At 43.9% G+C, this 16,267-nt stretch overlaps 1 protein-coding gene across 1 annotated transcript; it reads right to left on the reverse strand.

Annotated features, from left to right (window-relative positions):
- Window positions 1–571: 571 nt before the first annotated feature.
- Window positions 572–15,984, reverse strand: LOC104082218 (bifunctional heparan sulfate N-deacetylase/N-sulfotransferase 2-like; the record flags this gene model as incomplete). The annotated part of the gene is made up of 6 exons (XM_009585246.1): window positions 15,897–15,984; window positions 10,638–12,036; window positions 3,152–3,239; window positions 2,802–2,956; window positions 1,115–1,300; window positions 572–700 (listed from the first exon to the last, which is right to left on the reverse strand). Coding segments are annotated over exons 2-6 (1,551 nt in total), but the record flags the coding sequence as incomplete, so codon positions are not given.
- Window positions 15,985–16,267: the final 283 nt, after the last annotated feature.

Consider the following 16,267-nt stretch of genomic DNA (forward strand, 5'->3'; position numbering starts at 1 on the left):
GTCAAGTATTGAAAGGGAAAAAGAAGCATCTATGTTAGACCCAGATCTCCCAAAAATGCCTTAGGGCGACAGCTACATCACAAAAAAAGCACACAGAAATTGTTTCAAGCGTATACATTTTGAAAGAAAGGGGAGAACACTCCATAACGAAAGCTCAGAGAAAGCAATTATTCTGAACAAAACTCATCAGTGAGCCAGGGGAGAAGCCAACAGGCAGCAGATGTGTGTGGAACGGAAGGAGCCAAGGCACATCTCACTTCTGATTCATGAAGATGCAGCAGCCTAGGTAACACTCACTCTACGTTGGGCCACGCTCAGCATGTCACCCTGGCTAGTTTCTATCTGTGGGGTATTGCACTTGTGAACACTCAATACTTATGCTTCCTTGGCAGTGTGTAAAGCAAAGCAGCATTAACTAGTAAGTACTTCCTTGGCCCTCTTTTTCACATCTCCTTAGCATCACACTGGAGATATCCACACCGTGATGCGTGGTTATACTGAATCTCCCATAAATCTAGTCCTCTCCCACATCAGACACCCGTGCACTGATTCCCCTTTCAGATGAGCTTACTGGGTTCAGGAGCACCGTCAGGAAGAGTTCACCACCACGAATGCTCTTGTCCAACTCCTTTGAGCCACCGGGATATTCATTATAGAAGATAGTGTGAGTAAAAAGACCACAGGTCTGTCGAGGCAGAACCTGGCAATATCAGAGAAAAGCAAAGTTAGATAAGAGGCAGATGCAGCAGAATCTACACGTGACTGTGTCGAAGCAGCACTCTATGGATCAATATAAAGAGTAAGGGACATAAGTGACATAGGTTCAAAGGACTCTTTTGATATTCCTCCCAACCATTTATCCCAACCACTCATCCCAGTGCAAACAAGTCAGTGGGATCTCAATTTAGTCTTATTGGTTTTGCTCTCCGTTCAGTACTGACCTCTGAATTGTACTGAGAAACACAGAAACTGGCTTTAGCCAAGTTTTTTCTCTTTGCTTGACTTAATGATTTTGGAACCACTAGTGATATTAAGATTAATGTCTCTGATGCAGGTCACTAGGAGACTGTCCCTTGGGCAGGAAAGGGGGCTCTGCTCGCCCAGCTGTGCTCACCATGATTCCATTATGGATGAATCCACGCCGGTACCGGGCAGGCCGTAGGTGTGGGTATTCCTCTGTGCTCGTTACTTGGATGCTCCAAATGGATTTCCATGCCTCATAGAGTTGTGTGTGGACAGGATAAACCCCAGAATGATGGGGGGCTACGGCATAGCCCAGGTCTGTGGGAATCCCATGCTCCTGGAAGCAGAATATGCACCTTGATCATTCAATATTTAACTAATATTCTTAATAGGGATCATATTTAGCAATAGACTTCAAGTTGGAGCAAGGTGACAGAGTAACATGAAAACTCTCTGGATTGGGAAACCTGAAATACTGCTTGTACTTCTTGTTCTATGCATCTATAGAAATATATGGGTGATTCTATATCGACAAGGACGTTCAGCACTGGTAACAGCTGCTGTAAGAACGGTTTTGTAGCTTGCAGGTGTGACAAATCAGATTAATTCACAAGCCTTGGGTCAGGCTCCTTGGTTACTACAAACTAATCAATGTTGTTAAGTGACATATCTTGCTCCCACAATGCTAGATCTGAGTCACTAGAGGAAAACAAAATTTCCTTAACTGATATAGAAGGAAAGGAAGATGACGACTAGGATCTGTCTTGTCTCTAGCAATTCAAAGAAAAGCAGACATGAAGCAAAAGACTGTTGAGGGTGAAGATATGGGGCCTGGAACTATACTAAAATGATAGGAAGTATCTAAATTTCATGGTTTTTAATTCCACTATATGGTTCTGGTTACAGTATGAATGATGACAGCTCTGCCCTGGTGGTGTACAATAAAACCAGAGCCCCTAAACGAAGCAACAGCCTTCTCCTTCCCACTGCTAGCCTGTTTTACGTTAAACATGTGTAATTGTGTTCTGTGCTTTGTCTCTCTTTGCAAAAGACTGCACTGTTATTTAACCAGGAAAAGAAGGATCCTAAATTGTTTCTATAATGCTGCAACTGTGCTCTGAATTCAAGATCATTCCTAATCTGTGTGTGTCGTGGGAACACAAGACAGCAGCCTGCTATTCCCAAGGGGATTACCATCAAAAGAACCAAACTAGAAATGAAGAGGACATTTCTTTTCAGAGAAACATGTACGCTATATTCAACTCTGGTCTGTAAGCATCAAACAGACATCGTTCCAGCAATGCAGGATGTTCAAGGCTTCCCCCTCCTCTGCCAAAACCCAGGGAATTTCCCCTGGACTTCCTAGATAAGTAACTTCCTTCAGCATTGTCTGGGGAGGCCAGAAGTAGGGCTGTTAGCACACAGAGCATTTTATACTACCGACCAGGTGACTTACAAAACCACAGTGAATAAGGATGGAAAAGGAAATGCTTTCTCACTGCCAGACTTTGTAAGTTAATTGGATTTGGATGGCAATGCTACAAGTTCACACCTTAGCAAACAAGAGCCTTGGGATTTGCACCCTGGAACATAGCAGAGCTGCCTGGGGCCATGCAGGTGCCAGGAAGCACTTCCCATTGCACAGGCAGGCGGGTGAATGGTGTTTCTTGCCTGAAGACAGCAGGAGCCACGCACCAATTTAAACTTTCAGAAGTGCCTTTCTTAAATGCAGCTGAGTTACTAAACTAGTATTTGGGTTCAGTGGGGTCTGAACAGCTATTCCAGAAGAATGTTTAAAGATTAGTACTGTAAAGTAAATAAACTGCGATGCCCCTTACCACAGCAAACTGTTTGTTGAGCTTCATCTGCTCAGCCAGCACAGTGACATTGTGGAAAAGATGAGGCTGCATGTGACTCCACATGTGAGGGAACCACCAGAACTCCTTCCTGTGTTTGAGCAGCATGTCATCCCCTTCATCTTCCTCATCTGTACCTACAGAGGGCAGAAAAGGAAGTGCAAAAACAAAAGACAGAAGAGGGGCTCAGTGTTTCAAAGCAGTGGCTAATCCCCTGCAATGCTGAGTTGTTTCAACAGAGAATCATGCTCTCTGTAATGTGTTACACACACCCCCCAATGAACATGGGGGCTGTACACAGGCAGTGGGACAAAGGGGTGCCAGGGGCTTACCTGTGTGGTAGAATTTCCCTGAGAAGCCCAGGTTGAAGGTGAAATTTGGGACTAAAGTTCTCAGCTTATTCTGGGTGCTCAGTAAAGCCTGTTTGAATGAAAGGAAAATGAAATGTTCATATTGAGTTGCTCTGTAACATTTATCTACATGTGCTCTACTGGTGCCCAGTTCAGTCTGAAAAGGTATCACAGGGGATGGGGCTAAGGCATTGTTGCCTGTGAAGCAGAGCAGCCAAGTGCTCCACATACAGAGTCTTTACCTGAAGTAGTCCTGCTGTACTAAATGATGCCACCTTAAAACCACAGTCAGATGATGCTCCCCACTTCAATGTGAAGGACCCAGAGTGTCTGTGCTAAGGCAAAGGGACAATAAGTCTCACTTCCTTACTCACAGATCCCTTACTCTTTCCAGGTTCAACCTCAACACTCCCTTCCTCTCCCATGTTGGCTGGGACTTTGCTATTGAACTTCTGCCCTTTCTCTGAGCCTACGTGTTAATGAAAGGGAGGATGGGGCAGCACATGGTGCACAGTCGAAGGAAGAGAAGTCAATAATATCGTGAACAGTAACTAAGTGATCCAAAGGGAGGGGGCTTTTATTTAGAGAGCAAAGGTGGATTCGCAGAGCTACCCATGCTTGGGTAGGAGTCCTGCCACGGCAGGGAGGTATCCCTGGCTTTGTGTCCCTTGAAAGTGCCAAAAGCCTTTTGTAGCAGGAAAGTTTCCTGGATTCTGGAAAGAAAACTCAGGGGAGCTGACATTCGCAGTCATGACATCTCCTACAGGTTCTCTCTTGCTCACTTGTGTCTGCTTTAAATGTCCAAAGTCATTCCTATAGCCAAAGGGAAGGAGCCTTGTGCCACAAACCCCAAGGTCCAGCAACATACAGAGTAAGACAGCAGACAGCCTTAACAGAAGAAAACCCCAGAGGCTCAGTATGTCACGGGCAAGTGAGAGACAAACTTCTTCTGCTGGAAAATAATAAAAAGAGAGAAGCCCTGAGATGCATGCTTTGCTGTTATCTGCATGCTTTGGGGAAAGTGTCGCTGGTGCAGCTCTCTATGGGAGAAGTTCTCAATCAAATAGGAACCTGGCAGGAGGGCTGTTGGCAGGTGACAGAGATGGTCCTTGCCCAAGCAGTTATTTAGATTTTAATAGCTTTTCTAAGAAAGCAATGGATCGGTGGCTGCACCAAGGTGAAGGTGATGACCCCTCAACAGCAGACAGCAACAGCTAGATGCAAATACACAAGCAACTTGGCACATAATACTGGGGAAAGCATAATGACTTCTCAAACTGTGCAGGGGAGATGGGCAGATCTTTCTGTATCAGCTGCCCCTCCCCAGCCTCAAGAAGCACAAAAAAGCACTACAATGCTGCCTTCACATGGTTCACACTCTATAGGCACTGTTTAGGCACACTGCTCCCTAGGTGGTGAAAGTGCGTTCACAAATGCAGACTCTCATTCAGTAGAGGGACCAGCCTTGACACCTACCACTTAAGGGTATCCTGACAAATCACCGCTGTCACTAATATTTCAAAACAGTGTTGACCAAACACTGATCATCACATTAATTTAAACATAATGACTTCTGTAATTTACTTCAATCACCCATCCACTGCAAATGTGTCTTGCAGCAAAGAAGTTGAGCGGTTTTATTCCCAAGGCAGGCAGCCCATGACCTCTCACACACGGAAAGGTGGGAAGACCGGACAGATTATTTCTGCAGTGCTCAGACAATTTCAATGCTCTCTCTGAAGGAACCAAGCCTTCAGACTTTTCCCTCGAGATGCACTTAATTGCCTATTCCTCCTCCCCACATCCACACAACAGTGACATCAAATGCAGCCTGGGACAAATTTCAAAGATCCCAGCTCCTCCGTATGGCCACATGCCTACCACATCCTTACCCCAGTCCTCACCCAAGAGTAATATTTTGAGAAATGTATGGCACATGACATCTCCAGAACCTATCACAAACTATCACAGTGCTTTTAAAAGGTGACATGCCAGCAGCACTGATGGCTGAAGCCTCCTTTGCTGCACAAGATCCAGAATAGGCAATGGGAGGTCAAGTTTCCCTCATGTAACCCTGTAAGGCACAGGAACTCATCCCACACATCACGGAGCACAGACTAAGAGCTGTACATCTTTCTACAGAGAAGCACCTCTCTGCCCAGCTGGATGACAATACCGCATCAAATTTGGGACCAGCACCTTGAACACATCGCCCAGTATCTTGGAGAGGAAAGTGCCACTTTCTTTTCTTGTCTCCAGAGCTGTCCCAAGCCTCACCACTTCTCTCTGCTGCCCTGAAAGGCACAACCAGTTCCTCATCCTCGGTTAGGAAGGTGGAGGGAGGAAAGACAGCAGCTAAGAGGCTTAGCATTCCTCTGCACCAGAGATTTAAAGCCTGGCTGGGGTTACCATGACGACACATCTGTCTGATGATAAATCCCAAAAAGCCCTACTCCAGCAGGCAGCAATCCTTTGTGTCTGGGGAGGGACCAGGGCGGAACCGTGGGGGCCCCAGAAATTCTGAGACTATGGAACCCTATTGAGTCCTGCTTTCCTGGCAGGTTTATGGCTAATCGTGTGCCATCCCTCTGCTGATACTGGATCCTTTTCACGGCCATATCCATAACATGGCATGGCATGGCATGGGTTTGAAGACACATCTTTCCCCTGCACAGGATAAAAGAGACTAAGGTGCCAAGTAAAATATTTGGAAATTTTTTTCAACAAATACGCATTCACTGTTCCCTAGCACACCGGTTCAAAGTGGTCGGTGAGCTGTAGTAAGGTGAAACAATACAGATGTGGGAAGGGGCCAGGAAGATGGCACTTCTTCTCTCTGTTCTGACACCTCTGCACTCCGTTTCTCTTTTATAAAGTAGGATGAATATGATAGTACTAATAATATCTTACAGGTGACTCAAGTGGCATTTCATTTATATCCATAAGGTGCTCTGGGATTCTTAAACGAAAGGCAATCAAGAAATGTGGAGTAGGTTATCCATTAAGATATAAAATAGCTAGCCAGATGCAAACAGATCTTCATGTCCATATTTAAGAAATTTAGTTGCTCATGTGGTATGGGTCAGAAGGCTAGCATTTTAGCTACCCTCCATTTCTAAAAAGCAAAGCTGCTTCCCCTAGAAAATTGCTCCTCCTATCCCTCCAAGTATTTCTGTTTTATATTTTCTAACTATCTTCCATTCCAAAAATCCTTCCAATATGCAGCCAAGCCCACTAGCTAGCCAGAAAGGCCCCTTCCACAGCTAAGTTCCCTGCTAGAAGCCCAGCAAGCCTCACCCCAGGAAGAAACAGATGGGGTCTCCAAGAGATTCCCAGCACTGGCCACCAGAACTCATAAACCACATCAGGGCCAGACCTGCTTCACCCTTGTCACAGTCTATCAGAGAACATCCTCCGCAACCCACAACCTGAATTTTTGGAGGCCTTCAGTACTTAGTTGGGGCAGCCACCCTGCAGGTCCAAGTGACAGACATCTACATTCCAATGCACGTTTCTGGACACAATGCAAAAAAGGTTTAAAATTTAGTCTGATGTTCCATGCCCACCACTTTAAAAAAGGCTTTTTAATAATTTCAAATTATCATAAATATTTACTTCTAAGCAAATGTTAGGGAAAAGTTAAAAATTGTGCCTTTTGTTGCAACACATTAAAAAAATCTATATACTCTCTCACTGATGGATCTGCAAAGATTTACTCAACAGTCACTACAAGCTCTTGATGCCATCCCATGAAAGACAAAAGCTCTCTCAATGGGGTTAAAATTCTAGGAGCGAGGAAGAAATCAGGGGAAGCCACAGCACCCTGACTGTACCCTCTTTAGGACATAATCCTCTTCTAAGATGGCATGGTGTCCTTGGCATCGCAATAATACAGGGCTCAACCTTCATGCTATGAAATTTTTAACTTCCAAAAGTGTTTGCAGAGATTTTAGCTCCCCTATCTCTGGTCCCTCTAAAAAGAGGCAAAAGAAAAGGGGGAAATGAAGTTGAGAGATGCTGGGAAGAGAGGATACCATGAGCCTAGGAAAACAGTACATGGACAAATGAAGAGAAACAGATGATAAGAAATGGAGGAAAAAAGCAGAGTGCTTTGACAGCCTCTTCTCAAATGCTCAGGGAAAGCATACTAGGAACATGCTGCAGAAACACCTCCTTCATGGGAACTGCTCCTGTGGACATTGAGCAGCACATTCTCAAGAGGATTTTCCGCAGTTTTATCACTGCCCAGCAGTAGCACTGGCATAGCTCAAAACAGTGCTGTCAAAAAGAGAAAGCATTCATGGTACTGGTATTTCTATCTCCCCTACAATGTTAGAATCAGGGAGTTAGAAACTGCTGAATATTTTCATTTCAGGTAAGATCATCCTCTACTATTTAGAAAGGCAAGACCTGGCTGACAGCCACCCTCACTAGTCTCTCTCTTCCACCCTCACAATTCATAACCCAAAATGAAATGACTGTCCTTGATTTTCACTTAGCTTGCTCTCAGACTTGCTAGCAATGATTGCTCACTATTTATGCCCTTGTAGAGATTACCAGCAAAAGAAGCAAAACCTCATCTACTTAATCTTCTTTCCTCATACCTAAAGATGACCAGGAAGGACCATAAAAGCCAGATCTTTTTGCATTAGAAATGGCTTGTCTTTGTTGGCTAGTTCCATGGAGGTTTGGTAAATTCTGAGGATTATGATTTTAGAAGAGACTGAATGTGGAATAATTGAGAAGAGAAGGGATTCTCCGAGATTTTGTTCTGTAAATTATGTGCAGCTCAGATCCCTGGTAAACTTTACAAGGGAAAAACGTTTTCCTTGTGCAACTTCCAACTGTTTCATTTCAAGTGAGGACTGCAAGCTCCTGCTGCAGCCCTCCATCAGAAACAGGACTCAAGGATTATCATCTTTAAAGTAAAAGCAAGCACAATTCCTTTTTCCTTTTTAAAGAAGCAAGCTATTCAGCCCTTTAAGCATCACAAACAAAAACATTTCTCCTCTCACACAGGACATCTACCATGGGCATGCATTTGATCAAATTATGTTCAGCATTTTCTTTTAATAGTCATTTTGTCTGGGAAGCTCTCTGAACGTGGACCTGCATATGGCAAATGGGCTCACTGGGACAGCAGAGTCAATTTTATACCTTCACACAACATCCAATCTTCAAACCACTACCTTGACCACTGTAATCTAAGCTTTAAGATAAGGAGCTGTGTGCTCCTGAAACAGCCCTGAAACAGAACTTTCACATAAAAGGCCAAAGAAAACGCCAGCTGTTCTGTCACTATGATATCCCCTTCTCTTCCCACGGTGAGAGACTATCAACAAATCCATGTAGTTATTTCTTGCTTTTAAAAAATAAAAATTCATTAACCTCTTGTGGCTCTGCAATCAGAGAGCTTCTTTTAAATGGATAAATCTGGGTTTTATCTGCTTTGCCCAAGATTCTCTGCTTACTGATCACAGATTATTCCTCCATTTCACCCTGTTAAAACCCAAACAAAGCATCTTTTGGAATTATCTTGTCTGGGTTTGTTTTTAACATCACTAGAGCAGCCTTTGTTTCCAAGAGCTTTGGCCACCTATCTCGTGTTTTCTCACAGGGGCCTGTAACCTGCACAAATACTACAGAGGTGAGAATCTCTGCCAGTTTGGACTAGAGGGTGCAGGGCCTGCCTAGGACCAAGATAAGATTGTGATCCTTCAAAAAAAATCGTTCAGAGCATTTCAGCGTCTCAAAACACAGGGACACTGAAGTGAAATGAAGAAAATTTTAGCATTTTCCTTAAGTAGGAATTATATACAACTGTTCCATTTTTCTACATCTGTCTGCTTGGAAACATGTTTTCTATACCTTTATGGTCAAAGGTGGCTCTAAAGAATTACTAAAGAATAAAGGAAATAAAATAAATAATGGCATGCAATTAGAGCTGCTTCAGGCATGCTGCTTCAAATGAACTGAAAAGATAAAGCTAGCTCCAAACAGAATGCAAGAGTTTCCTTTTCCCCAAGCTAAACTTGGGATCAGAAGCAGAACTTAAAATCTCAAAGACCTGAAAAAATGGAGATGAACTGAGGTATGTCTTGCATGGATGCATAAAAGATGTAGAAAAGGTGGTAAGACTCCTAGTCACGTCGAAGAGTGCTCTTGGGAACATGTAACGGATGAGGTTGAGTTCAGGTAAGGAGACACGCATGTACAACAGCATTTTGTTTTATACCTTTGCCTCAAATGGTCTGTGCCCTTGGATGAAAGGATAATGGGTGCTTCACTTTGAAGTTGTTTTGGAAACATGCTAGGGCAGCTCCTGTCACAGGCTTATCGTCACCATGGCTGGTACCCAGGGAACTCCATCCAGGACCTATCTAAGGATAAGTGCTAAATGGGAATCCAGAGTGAAAGGCCACAGGCCTCATATCTGGAGCAACCTCAGCATACCTGGAGACACAGGCAACGCAACTGCCTCTATGGCTACAAACCAGAACTGATGGGGAAGACACAAAGGCAAGTCCTTGGCTCCATGAGGCAGCATATATACACATATCACAGACTTAGGAGAACACTTTATCACATACTTTCAAGGACACAGAGAATTAGAAGGGGCTCCTAGCTTCTCACCTTCTTCCTACTTGTTTCCTCCTTTGCCTGTCTTGCTTCCCTCTCCTCCACAAAATCTCTCTCTGTGCCCTTCCCCATATCCCTTCCTAATAGGTCACTGTATTACTCAAGGAACTGCCAAGGAAAGCAAACCACAAAGATGGCATCTCTCTTTCCAATCGTGAGGCCACAGAGACGGTTCTTCATGAAGGCTCGGTCTGAGCATGTTTCTCTGGTGAATTTTTGGATATTCCCTGCCCAGGGATGGGGGTTGCTGGTGGCGTATATGCGGGGGGTATAACAAAGGGTGAGAGAAAACCTTTCTTTTCCCAATTTGGTTATGTCCTGAAAAGCTAGATGGCTAAAACATAGACTATAGCAATTTACACCCCATGGACTGGTCTACAGTTTTGCAATATAATATATACAGTTTATATATATCTTAATAAATAATAATATAATAAATACAGTTTTTCTATTCTATTCTAACACAATTTGCCTTTTCCTTTTGAAAGGTAGAGTTTACAGCTACAAATAGACTGACAGAGGAAATCTGCATATGCTTGTTCCCTGTGTTAAAGAGGAGACAGGATAGACCACTACCGGCATCCTCCTTTTAAATTCAGAGATGCCAGCTACAGGTCCCAGAATTAAAAATGCTCCATTTAAACCTGGAAAAACCGTTGAGAGCATCACATACGGTGCCTCAGCATCTTCACAGGCTACTTCTCTGTTTAAGGTGAGAACAATTGCAGCAATCAACTCTTTCACTCAAATTAAATGCAACCTTGACTTTCCTGGCATACCACACACACTAGAAATTTGTCTGGGGCCTGTAGTTATTCTGGGAATTTACCTCTACATCAGACACTTTCATGCGAGTGCCCTCTTTTCCCACAAATATATCATCAATGTCGACGAGGATATAGCGATCAAGTGTGAGACAGAGGCGCTTGCCAGTCAAGTAGGCAATGGCATCCACGAAAATGAGTTTGTGCAGCCAAAAATTGAGGTTATTGCCAAACAGAACCCGCTGGATCCCATCATGCAGACCCAAGTCCTGCACCACCGTGGCATGCAATGCTTTGTGGCTGGCCAGGTGAGGAATGGACTCCGAGGACTTCGTGCTGGCCAACAGCACCGGCTCATAGGTGCTGTGGTTTGACTGGAACACAGTCCAGTCATCACCAGGCAGGGGACCCTGCTCCACCTCATTAGCCCGGGTGACGTAGAGCAGGGGAGCACTAGGGTTGATGTGATAGTCCCGCAGCCCCAGGTTAGAATGTAGGAAAAGGGGGAAACCCTTGAGCTGTGCACTGAGTAGGCTGTTCTCATTGGCTTTGAAAAAGCCTATAATCCCCACTCCATACTCTACACAGTATTTGTCCAGCAGTTCTCGGTTCCAAGCGTCTAGGTTCACATATTTAAGGATGTTCTCATAGATAATAAGAGCGTAGCGTCCCCTATCTTTGTCTGTCAGGGTGGGCATATCCCCTTTGCCAGGGGCGATCTCTGTCCTGTATTTAAATCGGCTGGATTCCAGGATGGCCACTATTTCCTGCCCCAGCTGGGAGTAAATGCTTTCCACAAAGACTAGCACCACAGGATCTGTGCGTGAGGTGTCCACAGATTTTGTGAGCCTCCAGCTGGCTTGGGGTGGGACCAAGATGCGGTGCTGGTTGCTGCAGTCACTGAAGGGCAAGGGTGGTGGTTCCTTGATTTTGGGACTGTTAGTGACGTAGTAAGCCAGGATGCACATAGAGATCAGGCTGAAGGCAATGAGCAGCAGGATCAATCTGTGGAGCTCCAGCTGTCGCACGTGCCGCACTACTTTCCACAACTGAATCATGGTGAGGCGGGCTGCCCACCCCCTCCTCACACTCTGCACCCACGTCGCTCTTGAAGTCTCCAGTGCCGCCGTGGCAGTACCCAGCAGCAGCTCGCAAAAAAGAAACAGCAGCTGCGGAGAGAGACAAAGCTAAAGCAAACAGCTACAAGGCTAGATTCCCAGGGATCTGCCATTTATCTCAAGTAACCATGGCCCTCAATTCCCATCGCTCTTTTGTGTGCTTCCTCCTGTTCCTCTCCTCTCACTCAGGAAAGTCTTTTGGAGGAGCGGGGTTTCCTGAATCTCGTCTCCAACAGCAAATCAGTCTGTCATCCTGTGCACAAGCAGTTTCAGCTCAGCCTTCCCAGGTGTCCTGTTTCTCATTTAGCTGTTTCGCATTCACATGATGGCACCTTCTCTTCGCATCCTGCAATTTAAAAAGAAAAAGTCAATTCTCAGTATGGATTCATGGTATTTAACAGGTTTGAAATGAAATGGCAGGATCAGCAGGTGCTAGGTAGGCAGCATCACTTGCCTGTCAGCAGGCAGACCTGTTCCCTGGGAAGTGACGCACACCATTTGTACAGGAGCTTGGCAGAACAATTGTAATAGTCTTTGGAAGAAAGGTCCTGCCAGTGCAAGGGGACTCAGCATTTGCCTTGGGTGAGATTCTCACACACTACAGCAAACAGAGCCATCATACCTGGCCTTTCCCCACTCCTTTCTATGCCACTGAACAGAAAATATGAACCCCTTTTATTTTAGCCTATATTTCAAAATTAACAAGAGGAGGAGAGAGCCCTCACATTCTCTGTCTTGTCCTGTTCTTACACTAACGATGATGTGTCCGAGTCCTTGCCAGTGACTTCCTAGGCCCTCTAGATACTGCTGTCCCGAACCCAGCAAGATGCCTCAAATTCCCATCAGCTCTCTTGCCCCACAGCTCCCGATTTCCATGGTTCCTACCCCTCTCTACAAGGCCACCCCACTTGTCCTGGGAACTCGTGTTCTTCCAGGGCTCTCAAAACATGGCTCCAGGGGAGGCATCGTCCCTCAGGCATCACGGAGCCAGGGGGAGCCCAGGCTGCTCAGGCACTGCACACCTAATTGCTGCCAATTGATTCAGTGGCAGTTGGAGACAAAACATCTCCCGAAACCTTCCTCACCTTCCCTTATATGCCATTGAAGAACATGAAGCCAGTTTTAAATCACCAACAGCATAACATAGATTTGGGTTGGTCTCAAGTATGCAAAAGCTTCTTGTTACGAAGCTCTCTCACCTCCCGCTTTGTGTTTATGACAGCAGACTATTTCACCATATGTTGTTATTTTTCCAGGATAAAATGCTCAACAAAGCCAACAAACACCAAGCCATCTAAAACATAAACACCAGGGAAAATAACTAAATTGCTCCTTGGTTTAAAAATAAAATCACTGTGTAGTTTTCTCTCCCTTACCAGAAGTGTGACTTACCTACAGCAACAACACCCAGGTGTGCATTACTTGGGATACAGGCACATTTTTGGAGAGCACTTGCTGCCCCTCCCAGCACAGTGCAAGGACACCCTGAAAGCCAGATGTTGCTCACCAAGTCAGCCATGCCCAAAATGAGCTCTCTGTAAAAGTTAAAAAAACTTTTTTCTCTCAAAACCGTTCTTCCTCACACACCTGTACTCCTGCAGACACGTGCTCTACCACATACAGTGCCTCTAACCACCTGCCCAACTGGCACAGCTTGCAACACCAGGAGGCACAAGAGCAACAATAACAAAAAGTACTACCAAAACAGTTCTTCATCCTTTCTCCATTCCTCCCATTTTTGAGTCTTTTTGTTACTATCATTCTGATAAAACAAAGAATATTAGAAAACTAGTTTGTCCATGAATTTAAGACAGACATAAGGTTTTCATATAGTAAAGTCAGGGTTTTAACAACTAGCTCCACCAGGAAAGAAACTACTTGCGAGACAGATGCTTATTTTGCTCCGCCAGAAATTACTTGCAAGACAGATGCTTATTTTGTAATGTGCATTACTAAACAGTAAAAAATCCTTTCGAGTCAGGGAAAATATCAGTTCACAGATGAGGCCAAAAGTCCTACTCTAAAAACTCCCACCACGCTGTTTTCCAAATTGTTGGTGCAGCTTGAAGCAGAAACAAAAAAACCCAAGCAGATTTTGTATTAAGAGATATAATATTGCTAACTTTGTGACAGCGGATGGAAAAGAGTCAGAGTGCTCTTTACACAAGCCTTATAATGATCATTAAGTATACTCTCAAATAACTTCTATGCTATAAGCTCAGCAGTGCAGAGACTGGCTTGTGTAGTGCACAACGAAACCTTAGCCCCAATGAGGTCTTCAGAATAGCTGTAGACTGTAAATGTAAAGTATATTACAGAAATAATTTTCCACCGGAGAAACTGAGACACAGCAAATCTTATTGAAGGTCACACTGCAAGGCAGCAGATGAATCAAGATTTAATAATTAAAAAAAAAAAAAAAAAAAAAAAAAATCTCTGTTCCCCAGACTCCAAATGGATCAAGTCTCCGTTCCCAAATGGCCCTCTGTAATGACAGAGCTGGCTTTGGAAATCCCGCTCAGCCAGCGACAATAAGCTGTATTTTCTTCAACACAGACAACTGATCATCTTTTCGTTTTGTCTCTACATACTGTTAAAATTCTTATTGGAAAAAGGACAAGGGAGAGAAGGGGAGAAATTACTATAGACTCCAAATGGATCAAGTCTCCGTTCCCAAATGGCCCTCTGTAATGACAGAGCTGGCTTTGGAAATCCCGCTCAGCCAGCGACAATAAGCTGTATTTTCTTCAACACAGACAACTGATCATCTTTTCGTTTTGTCTCTACATACTGTTAAAATTCTTATTGGAAAAAGGACAAGGGAGAGAAGGGGAGAAATTACTATGGAAAGATGTAAGAAATAGAATTCAGATAGTTTTTTCCTTTTTTTTGTTACTGAAGTGACAACTGATTTTGAATGCATTACTCTCTGGACTGAGTGCAGGATATAACTTGTAACTCCAGTTCAAGTCAAGTTCACTGGGACTGCCAATGTACCAAGCAATAAAAGCTATATCTTTTTTATGAGGTGAATTCCCTGTAAGACACAATATATACACAGCTCCATGCATATTAGCTACTATGAGAAACAGTTTTTATTCTACTCCTATGCAACAAATCCATACAAAATGCTCCGCTCAGATGCCTACATACTCGATTTTGATTGAGAAGACCGAGAATTGCAAGTCAGTATCTTCCCAAATAGCTCACATCCTTTTGGTTTTTAATCCCATTGGATAAAATAGAAAAAATTAGACTATTTTGGATTCAAAAATTCACTATCTTAACATGTATAGGAAGTTTTTTTTGCAGGAGAAAATTATGTAAAGAGGGACTTATAAGCTCAGGAGCCCATGCGTTGCCTGCAGAAATTTCTAAGCAAGTGTTTCTGGGGTAGAATTTGTAATCTAAACACCACAGTAACAGTAAGAAAACCGAGAGTATGCTGATCTATGCAAAAGCCTGGCAAAGTACTGTACTACTTTTACAAATCTTTACCCCCAAAACATCAACCTGGAAACTGGTTACACTCACTGGTTACACTCACTCACCGCTCCAACTTGATTTTTAGTTTTGAACTGAGTCTCTATTTTGCAAAGAGCTGTAGCTTCAGTTTCCTGGTTATCAGCTTAAAGATGAAAACCACAAGACAACTGGATTGTTCTTTGGAATAAGATGAAACCAGAGAATAAGATGAAACACCTGCAGTGCCCAGCTGAGGGGCAAGAGGGAGAGGAACCCCCTTTGCTGGGCGCTTCTGAATCACAGCAGTGTTTTGATAACAATGACTCCATTCAAGCCTCTAACGAAGCTCCCAAACAAGCCCCCATTTGTTACATGGGTGAGCTCAGAAAAAACAAATTAAAAAAAAAGGCCTGTATCAGATTGCTGCTCAAGAATCCGTCAGCTCCGATCTCTTTAACAAGGCTTCACAGCCACAGGGCACGCCAGCTGGCACGGTATGCATTTAGCTCTCGGGGACCACATCAGCTGGTTTAGGTTCAAATAAAAAGAAAAAAAAAAGCAACAGAACAAATACACCAACCAAAATTTATATTAAAAGGTGAGAGACCTGTCAGAAACCACCCATACCCAAAACAGAAAGCCCAGAAGGATCTATACTGGAGAAAGAAAAGAAAAAGAAAAGGAAAAAAAAAAAAAAAAATCACACTGAAAATTGTTCTCCCTTAAAGGAGAAGAAAGTACCTGTGTCCTCTTTTGAGATCAAACTCCTTGGAATCTAACACCACAAAACCCTCAAGTTTATAGACAAATTAAGGTCCATTCCAAACTCCTGCCAGGACTGCCTGAGTGTGAATTGCAGGAGGTGGCAGTCAGAACGCACAGCAAGGATGAATTATTTCACCGGTGCAAGGACGCAGGCTCAGCAGGCTCCCGTCCTGTCACGAAAGCATCGCTAGATCAGACAGCACCAGTTGTAAGGTCAGCTATCTCACAAATCACCAGCATTAAGACAAACGCTTTATAAAACTTAGATGTTCTGTTTCCTTGTGATATACAGTGTTAATGTGAAATATAAACCGTTTTGTGAATTATCAGCTGCTAAGCCACATGGC

This window comes from Fulmarus glacialis, unplaced genomic scaffold (assembly GCF_000690835.1).
Source record: "Fulmarus glacialis isolate BGI_N327 unplaced genomic scaffold, ASM69083v1 scaffold28819, whole genome shotgun sequence".
Taxonomy (NCBI): Eukaryota; Metazoa; Chordata; class Aves; order Procellariiformes; family Procellariidae; genus Fulmarus; species Fulmarus glacialis.